We start from the raw sequence: 25,397 nt of genomic DNA, 5'->3' as shown, positions 1-25,397 counted from the left end.
AACACCTGGACGGAGCATGAAAATGATCTGCACATGAGTCTGCACATCAGCCCTTTGCAGTCACCTGAAGGGCACTAATGTCATGAAAAGTAGTAGTAATTCAACAGTATGTGCACATATATGTCCTTTCTCACATAAATCCATATGAATAAATGTGTGTTTCTGACCTGCAGAGGCTCCCAGTACAGAACAGCTTATCTCTAAGAAGCTGGAGATAACAGATTCGGCCATAAGTCTCCTGCTGACAGAACCTGGTGATATTTGACCCGACTCTAAAATGATGACATTACATTTGACAGGTATACCAGTACAGCATGGACCAGTCCAGACCTCCAGCAACTTTTCCACTTACAAAGCTCCATGTCGTGCACACTCATTAGTCATCTTCGCTGATACAGAAGTGTAGTGTTAGGTGACCGTTTTTTATTCTTAATGAGGCAGCTGGTGTTCATTATGCAGAAGCAGCAGTAGAATCAGTTAGGATGGAGAAAAAAGACATGAATAAACTAACATATTCATGAATAGAGCATAGTATATATATATGTGTGTGTGTGTGTGTGTGTGTGTATATATGCTTGGTTAATGCTGGGTACGTAAGCCAAGCACATTCTTGTAAAAGACCACTATTACCGTCTAGGTGAGTCAAACAGACTCCTTTAAACTACTAAAAACCCAGATGACACCTGATATACTCAGCATTATAGTGATATAGTGATTTTGTAAAGTTACATACCACCTACTAAGCACACACAAGGCTTGGAACCTTAAATTGTTTTTCAGATGGGCATCTTCAAAGAACAGCTCGTAAATCCCAGACACCAGAAGTAAGTGATTTAAAAACATTTCCCCAACAGTCCTGAATATTGCACACATTTGCAACAATTTAATATCCAGCCTTTCGGTTCAATCATTTTGGCTAAGGTAAAGCAATCCTGAAACAACCTTTCATGTTGGGGAACCAAACTAAATGTATGTTTTCCCTCACATGAATGGCCTTCAATCAGTTCCAGCTTCCTAAAAACACACCACATAAAAATGCAAATAAGAAACCACTAAAATACATCTAATATTTGAAAGTTCTCTGCGCTGTTATTTTCATCCACTACTTAAGACTATAAATTAAAATCACTCAATGTTATTTCAAGGGTTGACTGCACACAGGAGTTTGTTCCGTCTGCATACACTAATGGTATTAAGTCTGTCTTTCATTCGTTGACAGAAAGCTACTGTTTTTAATAAAATGCAGTACTGGATATTGTGTGCAATGCTTCAGCTAATATTCACAAGAGCAACATAACACCTCAAGGTGCTTTATACTGAAAGGTAAAGACCCTATAATATCAGGGAGAACAAACCAACAATCAGATCAGATCTATGAGCAGCACTTTGGCGACAGCGGGACGGAAAAACTCGCATTTACCAGGAAGAAACCTCCAGCAGAACCAGACTCAGGGTGAAGTAGCTACCTGTTGGGGGGAGGAGGAAAAGAGGAGACAGAAAAGCAGAGTGTAGCAAGACAAAATAAATAGGGAGACTAGGGCAGGCTATAGCAGGAGAATTAAGGGGTTGTTAAGGCTTACTGGATCCAGCTCTAACTATAAAGCTATAAACCTGGAAACTCCACATGAAAGGCTGCGGTCTAAAAACTGGTGCTCGTGATGTCTGAGCAGTAGTATGGATAATGAGATGTAAAACACGTAGATTAGCAGTTCTTGTCTAGACACATTAATATATCAATGTTATCATCTTTTAGGTGTAATATCTGATGCTCCTATTCAAAGTGATTTATGGTTTTGTTTTGTTGGATTGCATTTATATAGTGCTCTTATTGTAAGTGCTCTACAAGCTGCCTCTCATTCACCCACTGGCAGCACACCTATGGCAGCAAGCCACTATGCAATCCACTAATCAAGGCATTAAAGCCAATGCCTTACTCAACGTGTGGAAAGGAGCCTGGGATTGAACTGCCAACACTGTTATCAATCCACAGCCTGCCTCCAGCAAGTCATTATTTCAGAGGCTGAACACAGTTCAAAGTGATCAGCTTAAGTATTATGTTTTTTTTTTGTTTTTTAAACTTTAAAAATTCCAGTTTTTCTCACTTCTTTAGCGTGTTCTTTCATGTCCTTTAACGTGTCTCCTTCTTGCCATTTTCTTGCTTTTGCTCTTAGTGAATTGCACCTACGTAATAAAATGTCTTGCAGACATATTTTCACTATTTTTGGCTAAAAATGAGTGAAAGTATATGTTAAATTTTCAATTTTGTCTGTATTCTTTGCTACCCTTGGCTCAGACAGAGATCCTGAAAGTGTAATTGGGTTTCCAGAGAAATGGAGAGAAGCAGAGCGACCGGTGGAAAGAGGAAGAGGGAAAAAGACTAGACTACAGACATTACCTTGGCCTTAAAATTATAGAACCCAATCATGAAAATTCACATCGCCTGAGAGAGATGATGAAAGCCCTGGGGGCAGTAGAGCCTGCCAGTAAATAACACAGATAACAAGCTCATCACATCTGGGTATGTGCAGTGCCCGGGGCAGAGCACTGCCTCAGGCTGCCTGACTTTCACACCTCTGTTGTTCTGCTTTATTTTCACTCTTGGCTAAACACCCAACAGGCCAGTTTATATGAAACCTGTTTCATGAAAAAATAACAAACACTCTCATATATCAAGGAAGCAATGTGTGAATATTGTGACAGATGAATTTATCTATGATCATAATAAGCCATTAGATTAAGGTGTGATCACCTTTGGGACAAGCATCAGTGTGAACTAATTGGAAGGTGTTTAATTTAAACATCTATCACTCATCTGTAATAACGAAGACTTTGAAGCTATGAAGCACATAAAACGTTGCTGTTAGGATCTCACTTAGACAAATCCTCAGTAATCAGTTAAAAAAAAGTTAGGTAAGTTTAATAATACAAACACATTTATGTGTCAAACTTAAGTGTATTCAATAGATAAGACAAAACTTGAAAAAGTGAAGTCAAAGAGAAAACGTACTTCTCCTTATTTCCATGTCTATTATGAGCTGAAACTTTACTCCAAACGCACTCTGCTAGGCCTGCAACAGTGAGATTGTAAACCAAACAAAGGATTACACCTAATTAGAACCAATATGCCAGACAAACAATAAGCAAGAAAGACAGAAAAATGTTAAGTAAGACAAACTGTGTCATAGTATGAGTGAATGAGCGACCTGCGAGTCTGTCACCAGGGTTATTTTTACACGTTAATTAGGCAAGGTCCAAACCGAAGATCAGTTCTGCTGCTATATCAGCCACTGAAGTAAATACAAGCACGGCGTGGCCTTTCTTCTTGTATTTGTGTGTTTTTGTTCTCATTATTGTCACTGAAGAGTTCCTTCAATCTTCTAAAGCTTTTGCAAGAAAGCAGAGTATGCTACATCCCTATTTATATTTCATTTGAGTCTTATTTCTCAGCACCAGCAAAAGGTCAGTTGTTTCTTACTTCTGTGATGCAGCAAGTTTAGTGCAAACCTCAGTAGCATCGAAGCCACAAAAAGAACATTTTTTGTTTTAACTGTTTCATTCTGAAAATAAATATAATCTCGAGAATGAGGTCAACTCCCTTAGTCCATGGGCATTTCTCAAGTCACAGCCTGATCATCTGATACAACATACATCTTTTGTACTTGCTAAAGCATCGATATTGTTGTGTTTGTCCATTGCCAATTATTTCACTCTGCACAAATGCAGCCAACTCTTTTTTCTCTCTTCTGAACAGACAATTTTCTGCACCATCTCTTTAAAGCCCTCATACTTATTCCACACCGTGTTTGTGTGCTGAAAATTCTGAAGTGTGCTTTCATTAACTCATCTACACAAGGCATTTTGTAGAGGATCCAGCAGCGATGCACTAATGATACAGTTGGATTTGAAACAACTTTATTCTCAACAATTTAACTTTTGCTTCCCTCAGAATAGTATTTTGTTTTTTTCCTTTTCCCTTTTTTTCTATTGTCTATTCTCCAGCCATTCATGTATTTGCTTCTGCTTATCCAATTCAGGGTTGAGGGATGGCAGGAGCCTATCCCAGCTGTCATAGGATGAGAGGCAGGGTACGCACTAGACAGCTTGCCAGTCTATAACAGGGCTAACGCTTCTCTATTCTCAAAATACAATGTTAAACAAAAATCCTTCTAATGCGTATACAGTTGTGGTCACAAGTTTACACTCACTCATCATCGGCATGAGTGTTACAGTAATTTTAGGGGTTTTTATGATTTCTTTCTTCTTTTTCCAGGGCTTAATGATTGTGCATATACATCTTTAATGGCTTTAAAAACAAGAATTGAGTGCACACATTTGAATTTATTTAAGATTTTCTCTAAGTCACAGACTACACACACAGGGTCAAACATATACATACACTCACTTAAATCTTTTGTGATCCTGAAGGTTCTACAATGTCTTTTAACTTGACAAGGTGACAGCCTATTAACATCTCATTAGCGATCATGATTGACTACAACTGGTATTTCCTCTTTGCAGCCATATAAAGGATTTGCATGGCCGTTATTGCACTGACCAATACTCAGAACTCAGAACATATGAAACAATCAGTCAATAAAATTTAAATTAAATTAGAAAATACAATATATGTATATATATATATATATATATATATATATATATATATATATATATATATATGTATACAGGGAGTGCAGAATTATTAGGCAAATGAGTATTTTGTCCACATCATCCTCTTCATGCATGTTGTCTTACTCCAAGCTGTATAGGCTCGAAAGCCTACTACCAATTAAGCATATTAGGTGATGTGCATCTCTGTAATGAGAAGGGGTGTGGTCTAATGACATCAACACCCTATATCAGGTGTGCATAATTATTAGGCAACGTCCTTTCCTTTGGCAAAATGGGTCAAAAGAAGGACTTGACAGGCTCAGAAAGGTCAAAAATAGTGAGATATCTTGCAGAGGGATGGAGCAGTCTCAAAATTGCAAAGCTTCTGAAGCGTGATCATCGAACAATCAAGCGTTTCAATTAAAAATAGTCAACAGGGTCGCAAGAAGCGTGTGGAAAAACCAAGGCGCAAAATAACTGCCCATGAACTGAGAAAAGTCAAGCGTGCAGCTGCCAAGATGCCACTTGCCACCAGTTTGTCCATATTTCAGAGCTGCAACATCACTGGAGTGCCCAAAAGCACAAGGTGTGCAATACTCAGAGACATGGCCAAGGTAAGAAAGGCTGAAAGACGACCACCACTGAACAAGACACACAAGCTGAAACGTCAAGACTGGGCCAAGAAATATCTCAAGACTGATTTTTCTAAGGTTTTATGAACTGATGAAATGAGAGTGAGTCTTGATGGGCCAGATGGATGGGCCCGTGGCTGGATTGGTAAAGGGCAGAGAGCTCCAGTCCGACTCAGACGCCAGCAAGGTGGAGGTGGAGTACTGGTTTGGGCTGGTATCATCAAAGATGAGCTTGTGGGGCCTTTTCGGGTTGAGGATGGAGTCAAGCTCAACTCCCAGTCCTACTGCCAGTTTCTGGAAGACACCTTCTTCAAGCAGTGGTACAGGAAGAAGTCTGCATCCTTCAAGAAAAACATGATTTTCATGCAGGACAATGCTCCATCACACGCGTCCAAGTACTCCACAGCGTGGCTGGCAAGAAAGGGTATAAAAGAAGAAAAACTAATGACATGGCCTCCTTGTTCACCTGATCTGAACCCCATTGAGAACCTGTGGTCCATCATCAAATGTGAGATTTACAAGGAGGGAAAACAGTACACCTCTCTGAACAGTGTCTGGGAGGCTGTGGTTGCTGCTGCACGCAATGTTGATGGTGAACAGATCAAAACACTGACAGAATCCATGGATGGCAGGCTTTTGAGTGTCCTTGCAAAGAAAGGTGGCTATATTGGTCGCTGATTTGTTTTTGTTTTGTTTTTGAATGTCAGAAATGTATATTTGTGAATGTGGAGATGTTATATTGGTTTCACTGGTAAAAATAAATAATTGAAATGGGTATATATTTGTTTTTTGTTAAGTTGCCTAATAATTATGCACAGTAATAGTCACCTGCACACACAGATATCCCCCTAAAATAGCTAAAACTAAAAACAAACTAAAAACTACTTCCAAAAACATTCAGCTTTGATATTAATGAGTTTTTTGGGTTCATTGAGAACATGGTTGTTGTTCAATAATAAAATTATTCCTCAAAAATACAACTTGCCTAATAATTCTGCACTCCCTGTATATATATATATATATATATATATATGTTTAGAAACAACAAACACAATTGATTTCATATTGCACTAGTCCCCATTTGCCACTATTACTGTACCAGTGGTAAAATACAGTTGTAAACATGTAAATATGAGACTGTGTTGTAACACTGTAAACATCATACACAAAGATTATATTGGATCATATTAATTTAGCAGCATTTAGCATAGTGATGGCTAAGGGATATAAGCTATTCCTTAGTCTGTTAGTTTTTTGTCCTTACGGATCTGAATGGTGAGGCTTTCAAATCTAAAAAGCACGGTGAAGCATGGTGATGGTAGCATCGTGCTCTGGGGCTACTTTGTTCCCTATGATAATAGTACACTGCTCAAAGTTGACAGCAAAATGGAGGAGGACTACCTCCAAATTCTTCAACTCTTAAATCAACAGCTAGATGAAACTTGGACACAGCTGTTTGTTCCAAAAGGACATTGATTCCAAACACATGTCAAAACTGGCTTTGGAGTGGATCAAGAAGGCTAACATAATGCATCTGGAACGGCATTCCCAAAGCCCCAACCTCAGTGCTATTAAAAATTTGTGGACCAGGCTTAAAAGCCAGATCTGCACCAGGAAATGAACCAATTTAAATGCACTGTTCTATTCTGTCAAGAAGAATGATCAAATATCCAGACAGCATTATGCCAGAAGCTTGCTGATGGCTACCAAAATCATCTGATTGAGGTGTAACTTCCTAAGGGACAATATGTCTGTGAAGGTTCTCAGTCATCCAGGTCATCGTAGTCTAAGGAGCTTGGAAAGAAAAGCGTCTGGACTTCTTTAAGTTGCTTGAAGTTTCACCTCTCATCCGAGAAGCTTCTTCAGTTCTAGTTTAAATCTGGGACTCTCCACCATTTGACCCTAGAACTGAAGAAGCTTCTCAGATGAGAGGTGAAACGTCTTCAAGCAACTTAAAGTCCAGACACTTTTCTTTCCAAGCTCCTTAGACTTCCTAAGGGACAATTTACCAAATATTAATAGGGTGTATTTGAGTCCGTATGCATACTTTTAACTCTAACATTTGATTGTTTTTTTAAGTCATTAAAGACGTGTGCTGTACAATCATTCCACCTTGAAAAGAGAAATGTTCAAGTAAATCATCAAAAGCCTCAAATTGTCATAACATTCATGCCCATGATGAATGTATGAAAACTTCTGACCTCCACATTTACAATGTGGCTGTAATACTACATACTGTTGTACGACATACAACATAACCCAATTTCCTGCGGGGTCAACCTTCAGGATCAATAAAGTTTTATTGAATTGAAATTGAACAACATTTCTGTGTACTTTAATTGTAACTCAATCTAAAGTAAGAGACAACTCATTATGTATTTGTGCTGAATGCAAAACAAGTACGAATGAATTGAGGGTTACAGCTGTAGCCCTTATTGGCTGTATGACAATATTAAATGTGGCACTTTACTTGGGTTAAACCACAGAAAGAAATAAAACAACAGTTTATACTTACCCTCACCAGAATCCCACATTCATTTATAATGCTGTTGGTGCCAGCATAGAGGACACTGGTAAAGCAGAAAGGAGGACCTGCTTCACACACAGAAATAATGAATAGAGGGAGGCTTGGCCACTGGAAAAGACTGGACACTGAATGTTTACACACCCACTCACCACCCACTAATACATCATGTATCTTTCTGGTTTTTCTTCCAAACACTGTCCTCTCAGTTAGAATTGGATTCACATATATTCAAAGTCATATATCACAACGCCCACTAACTTTATTAAAACCCAGTGAATGACTTTGCGTTATGCCACAGTACATATTTTGTCTTCAGTACCAATCCGGTATGTTTTAATAACAGTGAGTACTTTTCTAAGTAGACAAGCCACCTCTAATCATATTAATATTGTATTGTAACATCAAAAACATAATTTTTTAATCACGACTGATAATGTCACCGTAATTTGGCAAGCTAACAGTATTCAACAAGCCCAAGAAAGCAAAATATACTGCTAAAAAGTGTGCCTGGTTATAATGGGGTACTTCACAGTAGCTTAATTTTGCAGCATCTTACCATACTGAAGTTAGCCGATCAATACTTATATAATTATAGGACTTAACAAATGAACGACTTAGCTAGCGTAAAGCTTCCACAAAAAAAGCCTATTTTAATAAAACAAACAAACTTCCAGCTCTCTACTGCCCCCAGAGGTGTGCCCCTGTGCTTAAAGACAGCGTGAAGTTACTGTCCAACGTTGTTTCCAAACATCGCGAGAATGAGCGAGAGAAACGCTGAAATCCAAGTTGGGGGAGATTTTTTCCCCCTTTTGACAGTGAAAGATACAAAGACGACAGAAAAATAAATAAAACGTGGTAGCAATTCTTAAAACTCCTACAGTATTTATATATTTAATAAATTACTGAACAAAACATAATCTCTACAGGGTGAGTTAGTGTTTACAGCTGTTTTAAGATTACATGAATCCCCGAGGAATATGAAGTACCCGAAAAAAAGCATACAAACGAAATAAATAAATGATAAAAAATAAATAAAATAAAAACTTAGACTCATTAAACATGAAAGCTGTAATGTTATAGATATATACTTTATTAATTCTCTCTGATAAAATAAAATTACAAAATAATTTCAACCTCAAACGGCACTTTCCTTGTTCGTGATTATTTAACGTATTGATAATACATATATTATAATTGTCATGACGAATGAGAAGAATACTATAGTTTAATAAGGTAAGATATCAGCTATAACTGCTTTTAATCATAATGGTAGAAAAGACTAAGCAATACAAAGCTATATTTCGTTAACAGCATACTGTACAATATTCCAAGCGTATGTAATTCAGTATTCCGGCCACAGCGTGTCGCTAAAAGATAGTTTTCAATATTGTCTCCAATGTAAAGGTAGGCTTGTCTCTTTTCCCATCACGTCATTACAATTCCTCTCAGATATATCTCAGTCTTTCATTTTATTTATTTCATGAACATCTGTTCCTTCATGGCCATTTATCCTTTGTAAGGTTTATTTGTGTTCCCTTGTGTTCATCCTTAGTCCACCTTCATCTGTTACAGCAGTCCATGTACAGCACTGTAACAAGTCCATGCCGAGATTTTCACAGTTATTCCCTCAGAAATATTGTCAAGATATCTGCAACGCCTCCTGCTATCTTTTGTCCCCAGTGACAGCAGCGTTCCCTGCCTCTTATTGAAGTCCATTTAAGAGAGAGCACTTTGGTTGTCGAGGTGTGTGTGTGTGTGTGTGCGCGCGTGTGGGTGTCTGTTCCTGTGTCTGTGTGGCAGTTTAAGTGACTGAGCAAGCGAGTTTGAGTGTATTTCTTCACACAGAATACATTCATGATAACAGTGAGCTGTTTTTCGGACCACAAGTTTGACAAAGAATGGCAGTAAAGTACTTTTTTATGAAAGGTCATAAAAAAAATCAACTAATAAAAACAACTTAGAGTAATACAGCTAAATCACTGCTGGATTTTAACAAGTGCCAATGACAGACAATATTTATAGAGTTGCATGTAGGTTGGTTTGACTTTAGTCAAGTAAAGGATTTGTTAAAATTGTTTTCATTGTTTTCAGTGCAGTTAGGCCCATAATTTGTTGGATAAAGAGACAACTTTTGTGATTTTGCCTCTGTACACCTCCACAGTGAATTCTAAACCAAGTAATCAGGAGTGCAGACTTTCAGCTTTGACTCACAGCGCTTTCCTGTTTTTGCATTAACTGTTTAGACACAGTCCCCCATTTTCAAAGGCTCAAACTTTAATTGGACAAACTAACATGATTTTAAAAGTAAGGAGTGTTCTAAATACTTGAATGAAAATCCTTTGCAGCCTTGGACATCACTAAACGCTGTGTTTCCTCTCTTGAGATGCCAGGCTTTTACTGGAGCTGCCTTCAGTTGCTGCTTGTTTGTGGGTCTCTCTGCATTCAGTTTTTGTCTTCAGGAACTGAAAAGCTGCTCCGTTGGGCTGAGATCAGGTGAATAACTTGGTCATTGACGAATACTCCGTGTCTTTTTGAGTAGAGCCCTGTACACTTTACAATTCATCCTGCCACTTCTGTTAGTCACGCCATCAGTAAACACTAGTGACGGGGTTCCACCAACACTTCTCCCACTGTTTCTGACAGATAATGTGTTATCTTCAAATCAATAGGTGTTTCTCTCTTTCCTTCTCCTTACTTCTTTCTTCCCATAATTCTGCCACAGGCTCATCTTTATTTAAATATTAATTTCTAGATGTTTTTTTTAGGAAGTATAATCTAACCTACTTGTTCTTAAGTGTAACCACTGGTTTGCAGCTTGTTGTAAACCCTCTGGATTAACAGTTACAAACTTACAGATTTAGACTTTGACAGTGCTACACCTACTGTACATCCTGGTGAGAGGTTTTTTTTTGACTCAGTTAGATGCTGTGAAGTTGTTTTTTAGCCATTCTTTCATCATCCATTTCAGTTGTTTTCTGTTGTCTTTCTTTTCAAGAATGGCCACTCAGCAATTGACACTTATTGACTTATTTTGAATTTTTAAGCCTAATGACGACCTCCCTCACTTGGAATGACCATGAACAACTATGAAATAGAAATTCCACTCTTTGAATCATGTCATGAAATAACAAGGCAACAGGCCCCACCTAGCTATGAAGCTGCTTGTCAATTGTCAAGATACTTTTGAGCCTCTGAAAATGAGGGACTGTGTATACAAATGTGGATAATTCTTAAACAGTTAATGCATTTTTTTAAAGTTAGTTTTTAGTTTTATTTCTAAGCCACTGTGGTGGCACGGAGAGACAAAAAGACAACAAGTTGTGGACCTAACCGCATCTGCTGTAGATCTTTGGGTCAAAACACCCAAATTTAGTGGCATTAAACGAGTACTCGCACTAAATGTGGAGCATCAAGATTGTGCAAAGAGCCAACTTAACGGTGTGTTCACACCGTTAGAGTTCTGCAGCGTTTGTTTTAACGGGTATCATCTTCAGAAATCAATCAACCATTTTTAAATGCCAGTACAAAAAATATGTGTATAATAAGCTAATTTTTCTTCTAATAGCCGCCCCAGTATTAATGCACTTAATACAACTATTAATTGTCCACTTTCTGCTGCTGTCATACGAAACGTCCACAGAAATGAAACAAGACCAAAGTCTCATTTCAGCACAGCAAAGTACACTTTAAACATCAGTTCGTTTCAATCTGTAATTCTGTAAATGCAGTAATAAAGTCCTGTAGTAGTTGTGTTAGGTTATTTTACCATCAGCTACTGTCTTCATCATCACAAACAGACATTATGATGACTCACGTCCCTCTGTATCAGCTTGTTTCAGCTTGATCTATAATTTGTGTAGTTCACTGAACGGTTACAATTCTCCCGGCTGAGTAGTTAAAATGTCACAACTACGCATCGTAAGTCTAAACTACTGCATCAGCTCACACCCACAAAAGATAAATTGTTAAGATGAACATTTTTTACAGTGTGTCTACATCGCTTGGCAGTGCTCTATGGAGATTGACAGTGCATCATGTGCTTGGCAGTATTGGCTTTTAGTATCATCTTGTGGGCTAGTGCATTATTTTCTATGTGTGAGCGTAAATAGGGCCTTTGTGAGAGTCTGTATATTTGTGTTTGTGCTGTGTTAGCTCGTATTGCGTGGATGACATGATTTGTGTGTGTATGTGTGTGTGTGTGTGTGTGTGTGTGGTGCATGCCACTAGTTATTTATTTTTTTATTTTTCATTTTTTTAAATCGTGGTCGTATTGATCGAACCTTTTGTTAAAGGGATGCTCGTTAATACACAATTAGCATTCAGATAGAAAATACATCATAAGGATAAAAAGTCATGGTCATTAATTCCTGATGACGGGAGTGAGGGATTGGGAAGGGGGAAGGAAAGAGAGGGAGAAAGAGAGACGTAGAAGAGAGAGAGATAGAGATAATAAAAGGCATTCTTCAGTAATTGGAGTGGATTCCATTTAGGAGTTCATATAATTATTCTTCGTTATTTCTCCTCCTCTCTCTTTCGTCCTCCTCATTCTCTCTACCTCAATTTCTCACCCTCTTGGCATCCTTCCTCCCCCTCACACCTTTTAGAGTCTCCATTTTATCCCCATTTTTCTTCTCCTTCCCTCATCAAGTAAAGCGCCCCAAAGTCCCTAACATGTCTCATCACTCATACAGGCCCTCCATCTTAATCCCATTATTTCTCCTCATAGTCTTCCTCCCTCCCTCTTGGAGCGTTAGTTTCCGAGGATCACCAGACATTTCTCTCATCTCCCATTTCTCTCCTTTAGTCTGAAGTGTGAGGACTAGCGCAGCCCCCGTCCTTCCTCCCTGTTTTTCCTCATATTTGTCCTCTCCTGGTCCAAGAAAAAAAAAGAAAAGAAAAAAAAGCTGTCCTCAGCAGCTAGAGGTGCACGTGTTGGGGTTGGAGCTAGCCTCCAAGCTCCCCTCTGGGCTCAGGGGTGGGGGCGACAGAGGGGACTCCAACGCCAAAGTAGAAACCGGAGCTGAAGGTGGTGCAGGAGCTGTGACCTGGACTGGAGAAACTGAAGCTGGCGCAGTGGTTAAAGAAGCAGCAGGGGACAGTGGAACCACAGCACCTCCTCCTCCTCCTCTACCATCCCTTGCATCCCTCTCCCGGAGCAGGTGAACCAGGGCAGCATGCTGGGCACTGAGGGTTGCAGACAGGTGAGCGGGCAAGGCGTTGAAGCCCGCCGTGAGCTGCTCCACCCGTTGCTCCAGGGACAGCATCTGACGCTCCAAGTCCTCGCTGCGGTCGTTGAGCTCGGACATGAGCTCATACATGACACTCTGCATCTATGAAAGGAGAGAGTGGAGAGTGGGAGATGAGTCAGTGCACACGGCGTACTTTGAAGAAGGGAGACAGACTGCAAACACGTAAAAACAGGAAGATAACACAGTCGCTCTATGAAAGCTTGTTTTAAAAAAAACAAAAAACGTTGGTATTGAATAAGGAGAGACACTAAGTAGAGCAGGGATGTCAAATTCATTTTAGCTGGGTCACATGCGGCCCAGTTTGATCTGAAGTGTGCTGGATGAGTAAAACCACTGCATAAAGGTAAAAAAAAGAAAACAGCTTGAAACATTTTCACCGTCTTTTAGCATAAAAAGTACATTCTGAAAAACTTTAATGAAAAATGAACAGCCTGAGGTGTAAAAATAGGTGAAATTTTAATAATATGCCTCAGTGTTTCCACAACTGACAGCCTGCTGACAATACAAAGAAATCCCACAGTTGTAAATGAAGCACTTCAGCACGGCTTAACCACCTTAGTAAGAAAGCTTTAAAACTGGCCGTTCAGGGCAACGACTAACAAATCTGGAGCAGTGACTGTCTGTCTAGAACTACCAATGCAATGCCAAATGAATAATAAACTTAATTGTGATGTTTTTCTGCTGTTTTAACTGTGTGTATTACATATGCCAATACATATACATACATATTTTGTATGCGATTTTCTGTAACTACTGTCTTTGTCTTCACGAGGGTATTTTAAATCCCATCAGCCCTGCCTCCTGTCCCTGCAAATGTTTACACTTAGGTGAGTCAGTTTGTGGACAGACCGCAACTGGTCACCCACGGTTACAGAATAAGGTAAAGTATCAGAAAGAGAAAGACTAAGCAAAAATTACAAAAAAAACTAAGAGGGATTAGAAGTTAGAAATCACACTAGACAGGGCTTTATAACACTGTGAAGAAAGAAAAAGAGCGAGAAGAGAGAGGATGAAAGGAAGCCAACAGAATGTCCCTGCCTTGCACATCCCTGTCTCTGTAACCATGGTAAATGCACAAGTGGCCAATTGAGACTGAGATTGCAAAATTGCAAAATATTTGGTGCTAAAGGCATCGCTCCTCTGAAAGAACACACACACACACACACACACACACACACACACACACACACACACACACACACACACATGCACCCTGGCTTAATCTTTGTCTCCTTCTGATTCGAATCTGTATCTCACTCACTCTCCTCTGTTTGTGTCTCTCTCTTTCACACACACACACACACACACACACACACACACACACACACACACACACACACACACACACACGTGCGCTTACATTCTCACTCAAACACCCACACAGTAACAGAAAAAACACGAGCACTCCCCTCCCTCCTCTCATTTCCTCCTCACTCTCTCACTCAGTCATCCCTGTTTTAACACTTCTTCTGGTTGCTAGGAGACGCAAAGCCACAGAAACAGGCAGATCAGCATGGAAACGGAGAAATGCTGTGCAAAATTTTTGGGGGGAGCAAAAGCATGTCAGGTATGAGCGACTAACCTGTATGCAAAAATGAAGAGCACTGATGTGTGCCTCACCTTTGAGAGATCCACTAGTGTGTTGGCCTGATCGCTGAGTTTCCTCTGCTCCATTTTCACGCTGCGTAATCTGCAAACAGATGCACACATAAAACACACATACAGGGTGGAAACCCGGTAAATATGCTGTGGTTGGACCAGAGAGTTAATCCCTCAGGGTTCAGACAACACCACTCTGGAGCGGTCACCTTGCCAAGTTGAGCTTCATTTCTACCTGCAGTGTGTCCCTTGATTTGAATGTACAATAACAGCAAGCGCACAGTGTGGACTGAAACATAGTAATCTTGTCATGAAGTAGAGAATACATATATTTGTATATATATAATGAATGCAGGAAAAGAAACATTAAAAGTTAAAAGATATTAAGGAAAACTTCTGGGGCACAAGACCTAGAGGGAAATAAACCAACAGGAAAAAATCTGATAAAAAAAAAAATCAGTCCAATTAAAAGCCTATTGGACTCTCAAAGCACTATACAATAATTGGTGAACTAACCTGTATTTTCATAAAACAAACCCTGTGAGGCTGACTTTATGAGACTGCACCCCCAGCTGAGCCCGTCTCCCTGTTATGCTAACAGATTTTAACCACAGAATGTACCCCTATTCCCATCGAGTCAGCCCGGTTGCTGTGTTGACACAGCCAGTCCACAGTCCACATGAATAAGGATTAGCCTTTGAATGTTAGATTTAACACAGCCTTACGTCTCTTGACTCTGGCTTTTGAACTGTCCTGGAGTTGAACCGTTAAAGATCAAAGGATCAGGAAACATTTACGGGATCCTTCATTTAGATGCTGGACGGAGGATATACAAAAAATCTTTTTCTTTATGTGTGTGAATTACACTCTGAGCACTTGTAACAGCAGCATCACTTTTTGGGAGAGATGACAGGGTGATCGGAGTGTCTCTAACAGCACACAATGCACATGATTATCCATTCCCACAAGTGTATTTGCCTGGATTGAACCTGCCCTTTCGTAGATGATGAATCACATCATGCGTGTGTGTGTGTGTTTGTGTGTGCGGGGATTAATGCATTTTATCTGATGATCAGCGTTGATTCAACCTGTGGGTGGATAGAAAGTACAGCTGATTTCAAAGGCTTCATCAGCTCAGCAGCGCCGTCATGCGCATGTGCTCGTGTGCACGGGTGTGCTTGCGTGCGCACGAGTGTATGTAGTTGTGTGTGAGGTGCGGTCTCACTGATGTATAGCCTGGAGGAACTTCCGCTGGTGTTTGCGGACTCTCGAATGGTCGATCTTCTTCATCAACTTGGTGTGTTTGTAGATGAGCCAAGTCTCTCTTAGTACGTTAGCAGCTGCATTCTTTATCTGCTCCCAAAAAAGAATAAGCACACATATACACACTTATTGTTAGCAACAGGTGGTCCTTGGCAACTGAAACTGGCAACAGGTTTGCCCAGCCCTCTCGTCTTTCTCTTTTTTCCCCTGGTTTTGCTATTATCTATGCAAAGAAGAAAAAAAAACACTAAACCATCATTCTCTTCTTAGAGGCTGCCCTCGTTCTCTCTGTCTCTCTCTCATGCTCCCTCTCTCTCTACACATACCGGCTTGCCTGCCAATGCTTTTCATGTGTGCATAAACAGCTCTCTCCTTAGGGAGATTGGCAATGAGAACCAACAGGAGTCTCCCCCTCACACACACTTCTCTCTTCTCTTGGTTTGTCTGCATGCCACATTATATCTTAGACTTATTCAAATGGGGCTGCATTATCTTGGCTGGCTGAAGTAATTCAGCGCAGCACCATCGCAGTGTATTAAAACCAGTGATCTTCTGTTTAATTATGACAACAACTGAAAGCAACAATCGCTGCACAGTCACTGCACTCAAACTAGCTGTCAAAGGCATTCCCCATCTCTACAGAGGAGGAACATTAGCCTATGTAATGATGCTCAGTTGTGGCGAGCCACTCCAAGACGGTTATTTTTCTTCACTTCATTTGTTTGGACCAGCAGAATGGGAGATTTCTTTGATTTAATAAAATGCCTGTTTGAAATGTCAGTTTCTGGTCATTTTCTATAGATAAATATCGGGATTCTTCTACTTTCTCGCGGCTCCATACTTGTTCCTGTATGTTTCATGTATTTTATAGGTTGCTATGTAATTACAACACAGGGGTCTGACACCCATCGAAAAAAGCGAGGGTGGACACCATAGAGAAGGGAGAGAGAATCTGTAAGGACATAAATTGAATGAGAGACTTCAAAGAGATGCTGAGCATTGAACAAAGAACAATTATACCCCCGTCTGAGGAGCACAAAAGACCCCGGCAGCTTGGCTAATCAGCACCCATCCACCGCAGTCAAGGACTGCTCACTCACATACACGCCTACACATACACACATGCAGACACACACACACACTATTGGCTACAGATGAAGAGAGTAGGAGGCCGTGGGCCTTGCAGATGTGTTTTCAATAACACAGAGGAAGTCAAACCAAATAGAGCTCATCGAGCGAACTATAGATAATATATAAGGCCCCCGTGATTCAGCAAATTTGACACGTTATCCACCATTTTTAAAGACAGTAAAGATAAAAAAAACAAAACCTTTATTCTGCTTAATTAAAAAAAAACACAACAACAAAACTTACAGTAACCCTACAAAATAAAACACATTTATGTTAAAATTCATGGAATGACATAATTTGAATGTGCAAGCATCACCTTCCAGTGTGCATCAATGGGATTACAGACCTCCCAACCGTGTGGCAAACACAGGCAGTGACAGACCTGCAAAGATCTTAAAGAGCCATCACAACCCTGACATGCTGTTTAATAGGCCTGGTGTGCTAATGTTGTTTATATATAACATGTTTATAGCAGCGCTTTTTGAGACACTACATCTAAACTACATTACATTAGATATGCTGCTGAAGGATACATGTAAGATTAATTAGTATTAACTTACTTAGATTATGTTGGAATAAATAGAGTTCATTATTGCTCTCTCTCTCTCTCTTTTTGTTTTACAGGCACTAAAGAGCACATTCAGTACTGTTTAAAGCTGTGGGCCCTTTGGTAGACTGAAATGCCAGATCTTGTTTATCACATGATTAATGGCTGCAGGGTGAGTGAAAGATGATGATTGATGGCATCTTGTGTCTGACTGAATGGCAGGCTGCGGAAGTTTTTCCAGTTTTCAAGCACAGGTCCAGCAGTGCAGAGGGAGTCTACCGCTGCTGGACATTTTTTTTCTTTCTTTTTTGTGCAGATGATTATAAAGCATCATTTAAATCCTGGAAACAAAAAATGAAACCCAACTGTGTATTTTTTGCAAAGACCCCACCACCACCGGCACACTGTATTTAATTGTCTCTCTCCTCCTGTGAATCAATGTCGATATCGATGCAAAGACAGCTACTCCATTAACAAAGCTAACAGACTCAACATGAACCGCTAAGAATACGCCACGAGAAACCAAATGACAGCAGCGGCAGCCATTCCTGGACCATATGGCTTGTACTCGGGCAACCATGTTAGGGCCATCTGGCTGGTTTGGGTCAAGGATCTGTTCTGGCTGCTCCCCTGTGTGGCACACCTTATGGCAGGTACACGCAAAGTCTGTTAACGCATGGGGCTCCCACTTCTCAGCATGCTAGGCAGTTGATGACATGTTGCAGAATATAAATTAATCAGCAGAAATAGAAACATTTTACTGAAATTACTATATATATGTAATCCCAGTTTATAATACATTAAAAACAGAACGTTTCCATTTACTAAATAAACATTAACTGAAATACCAAAACTGGGAAAAGAAGGGAAGAAGAGAAATAGACTTTTTTTTCTCATCAGTTGGAAACAGGATCAGAGGTAAAGCTAAATTGCTAAACCAAGAAAGACTCAACCTTTTTCACCCTGGAGGTCCACATACCAGGATTATAAAGACACAACCACTGCCATTTTCAAAGGTTGCCAAGTGTGGCACTTTCACTTAAAATGAAATCAGCTTCTTTTTGCTGCTGAGACTAAAATGGATGTAGAATTGTTGACAATTTTTAGACCAGGTTCAACACCATTAGTGTCACTGACTTACAAAACCTCGCTGGCTATTTTATTAGGTACACCTGTTCAGCTGTTTGTGAACCTATCATTAATGGGAATATCTAATCACACGGCAGCAGCTCAATATACTGAGGCATGTAGACACGGTCAAGTTGACCTGCTGAAGTTCAAGCTGAGCATCAGAATGGAGAAGAAAGGGAATTTAAGTGATTTTAAAATTAGTATGGTTCTTGGTGCCAGATTTGCTGCTAATCTACTCTGATTTTACTACACAACCATCTCTAAAGTTTACAAAGAGTGGCATGCAAAAGAGAAAATATCCAGCGAGCAGTAGTTCTCTAGCTGAAAAAGTCTTGGTGATGTCTGAGGTCAGACTGCTTTCAGCAGATAGGAAGGTAAAAATGAGTTAAAAAAGAAAACACAACCAGGGTATGCAGAAGAGCATCTCTGGGTAGAAAACGATCACACCGGTGTCACTTCTGTCAGGTAGAAACAGGAAACTGATGCTAAAATTCCCACACAGGCTCACCAAAATTGGACATAAGATATGAAAAATATTCCCTGGTTTAATGAGTCTTGCTTTCTGCTGTGACATTCAGATGGTAAGGTTTTAATTTGGTGTAAACGACATAAAAGCATGGATCCATCCTGGCTTCAGTCAGTGATTCAGACTGGAAGTAGTGGTGTAATGTTGTGGGGATATTTTCTTGGCACAATTTATGTCCTTTAGTATCAGTTGAACATCATTTAAACACCACAGCCTGCCCAGCTAATGCTGCTGACCATGTCCACCCTTTCATGATCATAGAGTACCCTTCTTCTGATTGCTGCTTTCAGCATGTCAAAGCTTCATTCATCTCAAACTGGTTTCTTTGACATGACATCGAATTCACTGTACTCAAATGGCATCCATAGTCACCAGATCTCAATCCAACAGAGCATATTTGGGATGTGGTGGAATCGGAGACTCACATAATGAATGTGCAGTCGACAAATGTGCAGCAACTGCGTAAAACTATCATGTCATGTTAGTAATTTATAGTGTTGAAGAATAATAATTTTTTTTGCTGGATATTTTCAAGTCTCACAGATGCAGAAACATTATATATCAAAATGAATTCTAAATGTATTAATTTTGGCCCTACAGTTTTATAGCTGTAGAGTAGAACTGGAGATTTTTACTCAATTGGACATTTAAATAAAAGCCTAGCACTTATAGGGTTAATGACCTGTGCATGTAATTAGTAATTAGGCTCTGAGATGCTGGACACACAATGGTGTTTTTCCAGTGATCAGAAAACAAACAGACGAATTGCCTTGGCAACAAACTCATCCATGTGCCACTGTGACACGTGGCCTTACCTGCTCTGACCTTCCCTTCACAGACACACTGACAAGGGGACAAGGAGACACTTAGGCAGACACAAACATGGCCACACACAAGGACAATAATCACTATTTCAGCATCCAAAGCAAAGGAGAGTGATGCCCTTAGGCTCAAGTTAAAGGTGAAACAAATCAATAAAATCACAGAACATTAAATTACAGTTAAAATAATCACTGGATCTTATTAGGGGGCTAACACATTTTCTACATTAGAAGGAAGCTCATGTGCAAGTTCAACTGGCAAAAACTGAAAAAAACAAACATCAATGAGATATGTAAATGCACTCGTGGAGCATTGAATGAATTGTCACCATCACAATATGACTATAATAACAATGAATAACGATATGCTTATAAATGAAAAGGCTGCTAAAAGTTATTTTTATTATGTGGAGTGGAAGCTAGCTTAGTGGAAATCTTCGGGGGTTAGATTGCTCCCATTTGGCTACTGGTGTAAACATTGGAAGGCACTGCGGCACCTCCTCCTTGGCCAGAGTCCAGAGTGCACTCTGAATATTCAGACAGGCCGAAGCTCTGAAATGTGCCGGAGGGACTCGTAAAAGTGCCCTGAATTAAGTAGTAGTCCAGTGTGAAAGCAGAATATGCATCCCGAGTGCAAATTTCTAGAAAGATTTTTTTTCCAGCTTCTAACTTGGAACGAGAGTTTAAAAGCCTGAAAAAAAAGTAATGACCTCAGATACAGACGGTGTCAGCCACAGTCACACAGTCAACTGGCTTACTGCTTCAATAAAAGGAATTTAACACTGGAATTTGACATCGTAGCGCCATCAAAAGGAAGGAGATGTTAGCCCACTGACTTAGCGCCTGAGCAAGCATGTCCTGCTTTTCTCGGTGTTGAGTGAGCTCTCTGAAAGTTGAGGGTGAAATTTTGACCAAATGGGCTTCCAGCAGTGCTCTGAATCAACCAGTGCTTCAGTACACAGCCACAAAAAACAGCAGCAACAAACCAAGAATCGAGAAGAAAAAACAGTCCTGGCATCAAACAACAACAAATCACACCTCACACACATGGTCAACTTAAGGACTAGATTAACTGCTATTTAATTAACATTTGCATTAATCCTATCAGATGGAGAGACTTCACTGAGCACTGCATGAAAATTAACTCGGTGCATCAGTCTTTGGAAGGAAATCATTCTCCCCGATAAGGTTATTAGGCCCTCCACACGCAATGTGCACTGCACAGGGGTTCAAAATATCAACTTCAGTCTTGACATTGCTCTGCATAAAAAACTGATCGAGGATGAAAGCAGCAAGTATTCGTCAATCATGAAAATAGAAAGGATTTTAAAAAATTGTCAAAAAGTGTCAAAATCAAGGAAAAGTTACAGCTAGATTTCTGGGCTCAGATTTTCATGCTATTGATGAACCACACCCTATTCTTTACACAACATTACAAAATTACATTAGATTGCACAACACCTCGTTCAGATCAGCTAAGAGCGTCTCTCTGGCATTTAATTGACATTCTTGTTAATCCTTCAAAGGGAAGTAGACAGCATTGCAGTGAGTTAGAAAGACAGACTGTGTGCTTTCCTGTCTGTTTGTGTGTGTGCGCACATATGATGATGGCAAGATGTTGAAGCTATTGTTGCATTATTTATTATAAAGCTTTGACTGATTGTATTCTCTTGGTACAAAGATGTGGCAAAGAATGGCCCCGGCTATGTAAATCAATGTGCACACAACAGCTTCAATCATTGGTCTCTCAGTGATAGAGGGCAGGAGACAATTACCGCAGCATAAACCGTAGACCCTTTGAAGGGAAATGTCACCAAGCAGCATGCTGCATATTGCTCTAGGAGGCCTCCGTTACTTGATGAGCGGGTTTATTAAGATCATGAATTACCTGTAATGATGATGGCATTTGCTTTAAAATATGAATATAATCTTTTTGCTTGAGGGGCTAATAAAATTGATCAGTGTGACAAAAAATACAATACTTTTTTAGCTACCAGTTAAAAATTTGGGATTTGATGTGACTTTCCTCAACCTTTAAACCTTAAGGTACACATGTACCGCAGCAGGTGCTTTTGTAATTACCAGGGGATTGTGAAAAAATTGTAGGTTAGCTGAATAAACGATAAAAATTCATTTGATTATAGTATTTAGCACATTTACGGTCACAATTACCAGCTACACAAACCACACAGCCTCTACATAACCTGATCTGCATCGAGTTTAGCAGAAAAGCTGAAAAGGCTAAAAAACTAATGGAAAAATGATTGATATGTACACTGTCTGCCACTTGAAGAGGTGAAGATGAATTTGCATTTCAATGAGGAGTATGAATGCAAATTAAGGTAACCTGCTGAAACAAGAATCTTTAGGCCTGCTAGCAGCGCGGTGAAGCTGTGCTTTGAGCTAAATGCTAAACTGATCATGCTAATATGATCAGGCTACACCGTTTCACCAGGCTGTCAGCAGGCCCAAAAACTCACATTCACTGTACTAACAAAGAAACTTTTGAACATTAAAACAAAAGCCAAGTTTCTACAGGCAAGGTGGTAAAACACTTAGCAAAACTGCTAACGTTAGCTCAAAGCACTGAGTACTGCTGCAAAATTTAAATAGCTATTAATTTGATAATTAAGCCCCAATCACACTGGTCGCTAGGAAAAAAGATATATACCCGACTGTTTGGGCGTGATTGCTGGAGGTTGGTGGCAGTCGCTGTGAATTGCTAAGCCCTCTATTCACACAGGCCATGAGACCAGTCAGTGATCCCGTGGTAATCATGGGTTACTAGAGAAATTACTAGAGAATTTGCAAGTTGCTTCTGTTGCTAAGAGAAATTGGTTGCAAAGAGGTATATAGTGTTGCATCGAAAACCCTTTTACGATTGCTTTGGTCACTAGCAGGTTGCCATGATCACTTGTTGTTTACATGGAAAATGGTAACTTGTCTGCAGACACTCAAAAACTATATGCCACGTTAGGAGAAAAAAATGCAACATAAACCATAAACAGAGAGTAAAACTTGTGCCTTTTAAAACGTTTTGACTGCTGCAGTAAGGCCTGTACAGTTTTTACGCTCCCTGTTTTGGGTTTGTTTTGCACTTCAAACAATGTCACCACCCATCGGCGAGTAGTTAGCGACAGACTGTGGACAAATTTGTGCCTTCCATGAAAACAACGGGCAACCATTACAACATGCTGGCAACCAAAGCAATCACAAGATCACAAGATTTTGGGTTTACCATTCTGTATACAACTGCTTACACTTAGTGAAAATGTTGGAAACTGGTCAGGGAATACCGATTTTACCCTAGTGACAACAGATTTTAGGGGAGCTGCTGGCTGATTTCTAGACCAGTGTGACTGAGACCTTATTAAACTAAAATGAAAACCACCTGATTTGAAAAATGACACCAATGTGGTCAAAAAACTGCAAATCTTTGGATGCTCAATTGGGATTAGCTGCAAAAGCAAGTCTATCTCCAAAGACTCATGAGTTAAAATGCCTGGCTTTAAAGCAGAGATATATTTAGCTTGGAATCTTTGTTCTCTATAGAAAATTTTACAATTTATGAAAGCAAAAACAAAAAAACAGAAAACAAACCAAAAACTTCACAACTGACAATGTCGGTTGGGAAAAAAAATTGGTTTGCTTGAAAAAAATCCAAGGTAAAAATCTGTTTTTCAGCAGATATTATGTAACATTTCAGGTAGGGGTGTTTTTTTATGTTTTTCCAGCATTGTTTTTTTAAGGGCCATTTTAAATTTCCATTATCTAGAAAAACTGCTTGAACTTGGTCCTTTATATTTTTCAGGGTTAATATCTGGTACTCCTGCTCTCAGGAGTGAATTTCAAGTTAACAAAATATTGAAGGATGCTTGAAAGTCCCTAAAATATTTGAAACTCTGGTCTCTGACAACAGTTTTGGAGGACTGTAGAAAACCACAATTTTACAGGGTGGAGACTGATATTTTTTTTACAGCTTCTCATATACAAAGCACACAATAATCTTTAAAACAGTCTAAACTGGGAAAATAGCTTCATAGACATTAAAGCTTGAATATGGAAGAAAAAAAATACACTGAAACGTGATATTTCCCAGGTGTGACACCACATACAATATCTAAATGAACTTTAGATAATTTAAGACAAAGCAAGTGTGTAACAGCATTCTCTGTCATTTTCTCATTGTGAATTTTGAAATGCTCATGGCAGCCAAACATTGTTTCAGAAGCAGAAGAAGAGGTTTTAATTCAGTGTACCAACAATCATTTACAAAAGGCAGACTGGACTAAACTAAAAAGGCAGGAAGCCAAAAGATCTCAAACTGATACGTGACATGCAAAAATCAGGGGGTTAATAAACTCACGGAGTCGTCCTCTAAGGAATATATGCCTAAAATTCAAGGCAAGCCTTTGAATTATGTTAGGATATTTCAGCCAAATAACAGACAACTAAATGATGCAAAATGAATATGTTGTATAATAACAAAGGTAGTTAAATCTTATTTTCAATAATAAACTGTTCATATCAGATTCTGTTTGCAAAATATCGCCGCCCTTGCAAACACCTGTGGAGCACATGGTTAAGGATGGTAAACATCTTGTGAAAACAGACCTGGCCAAAGACTGCAGGAACATGAAGAGAGAGCCTGGCTACAACTGACACACAGAGTCTATTTGGTTTCTTTGTCGATATCTTATCCACGCTCAAATTATTGATCACCCCACTCCGTTCAGTCACCCAGATAACCCTGCTGCCATCATGCACCCTACATATTTGATATGGGAGCTATTTTTAAAACTTGGGTCTTTCAACTGTATGAAAAATTGAAAAGGACCAGAGGAGGGAGGGAGGGAGTTGGGAGAGATGGGGTGTGGGGAACGGAGGCTGGGAGGGGGCAAAAGAAGAAGGAGAAAGCGGTGGAGGAAGGAGAGAAGCAAATGTGACACAGAGAGAGAGAAAAGGATTTACTGTAAGAGAGACAAATGTCAGAGGAGAGGGGAGGTGTGGGAGGGAAAAGATCGGCGATGGAAAGAAAAAGAGAGCGGCGGTAAGTGAGGGAGCGGAACAGCGAGAGTGAGACAGAGATGACCTTTTATTGCCTTCGCTCACTCAAATAACATGGCACTCTGTCACAACAATACAGGGTGTAATGTGCTAGTTGGGGAGGGTGACGCAGTAGCAGTGAAAGAACAATCCTTTTAGCCGGGCTCTCGACGCCAAAGAAATTCTACAGTGTAAAATCACCTGCACTGCACATAAAAACCGCACTTTTACAAATGACAGCTGCAGGGAGAACGAGTGCTCTTTACACTCTGTGCTTTTGCTTTATTGCTGCTACAGACGACACACTCATTCAC

The 25,397-nt window shown here is 39.7% G+C and overlaps 1 protein-coding gene across 1 annotated transcript in view; it reads right to left on the bottom strand.

Annotated features, from left to right (window-relative positions):
* Window positions 1-9,286: 9,286 nt before the first annotated feature.
* kcnn3 (potassium intermediate/small conductance calcium-activated channel, subfamily N, member 3) overlaps window positions 9,287-25,397 on the bottom strand; it is a 59,774-nt gene continuing 43,663 nt past the window's right edge. The window contains 3 exon segments of the mRNA XM_040029806.1: window positions 9,287-13,100; window positions 14,640-14,709; window positions 15,844-15,971. Coding sequence (XP_039885740.1) covers window positions 12,681-13,100; window positions 14,640-14,709; window positions 15,844-15,971 — 618 coding nt within the window. The 3' untranslated portion in view covers window positions 9,287-12,680.

The sequence above is a fragment of the Simochromis diagramma genome, unplaced genomic scaffold (assembly GCF_900408965.1).
Source record: "Simochromis diagramma unplaced genomic scaffold, fSimDia1.1 OVJJ01000361.1, whole genome shotgun sequence".
NCBI lineage: Eukaryota > Metazoa > Chordata > Actinopteri > Cichliformes > Cichlidae > Simochromis > Simochromis diagramma.
The sequence above is the reverse complement of the archived record's forward strand: the minus strand, read 5'-3'. Positions and strand labels throughout refer to the sequence as shown.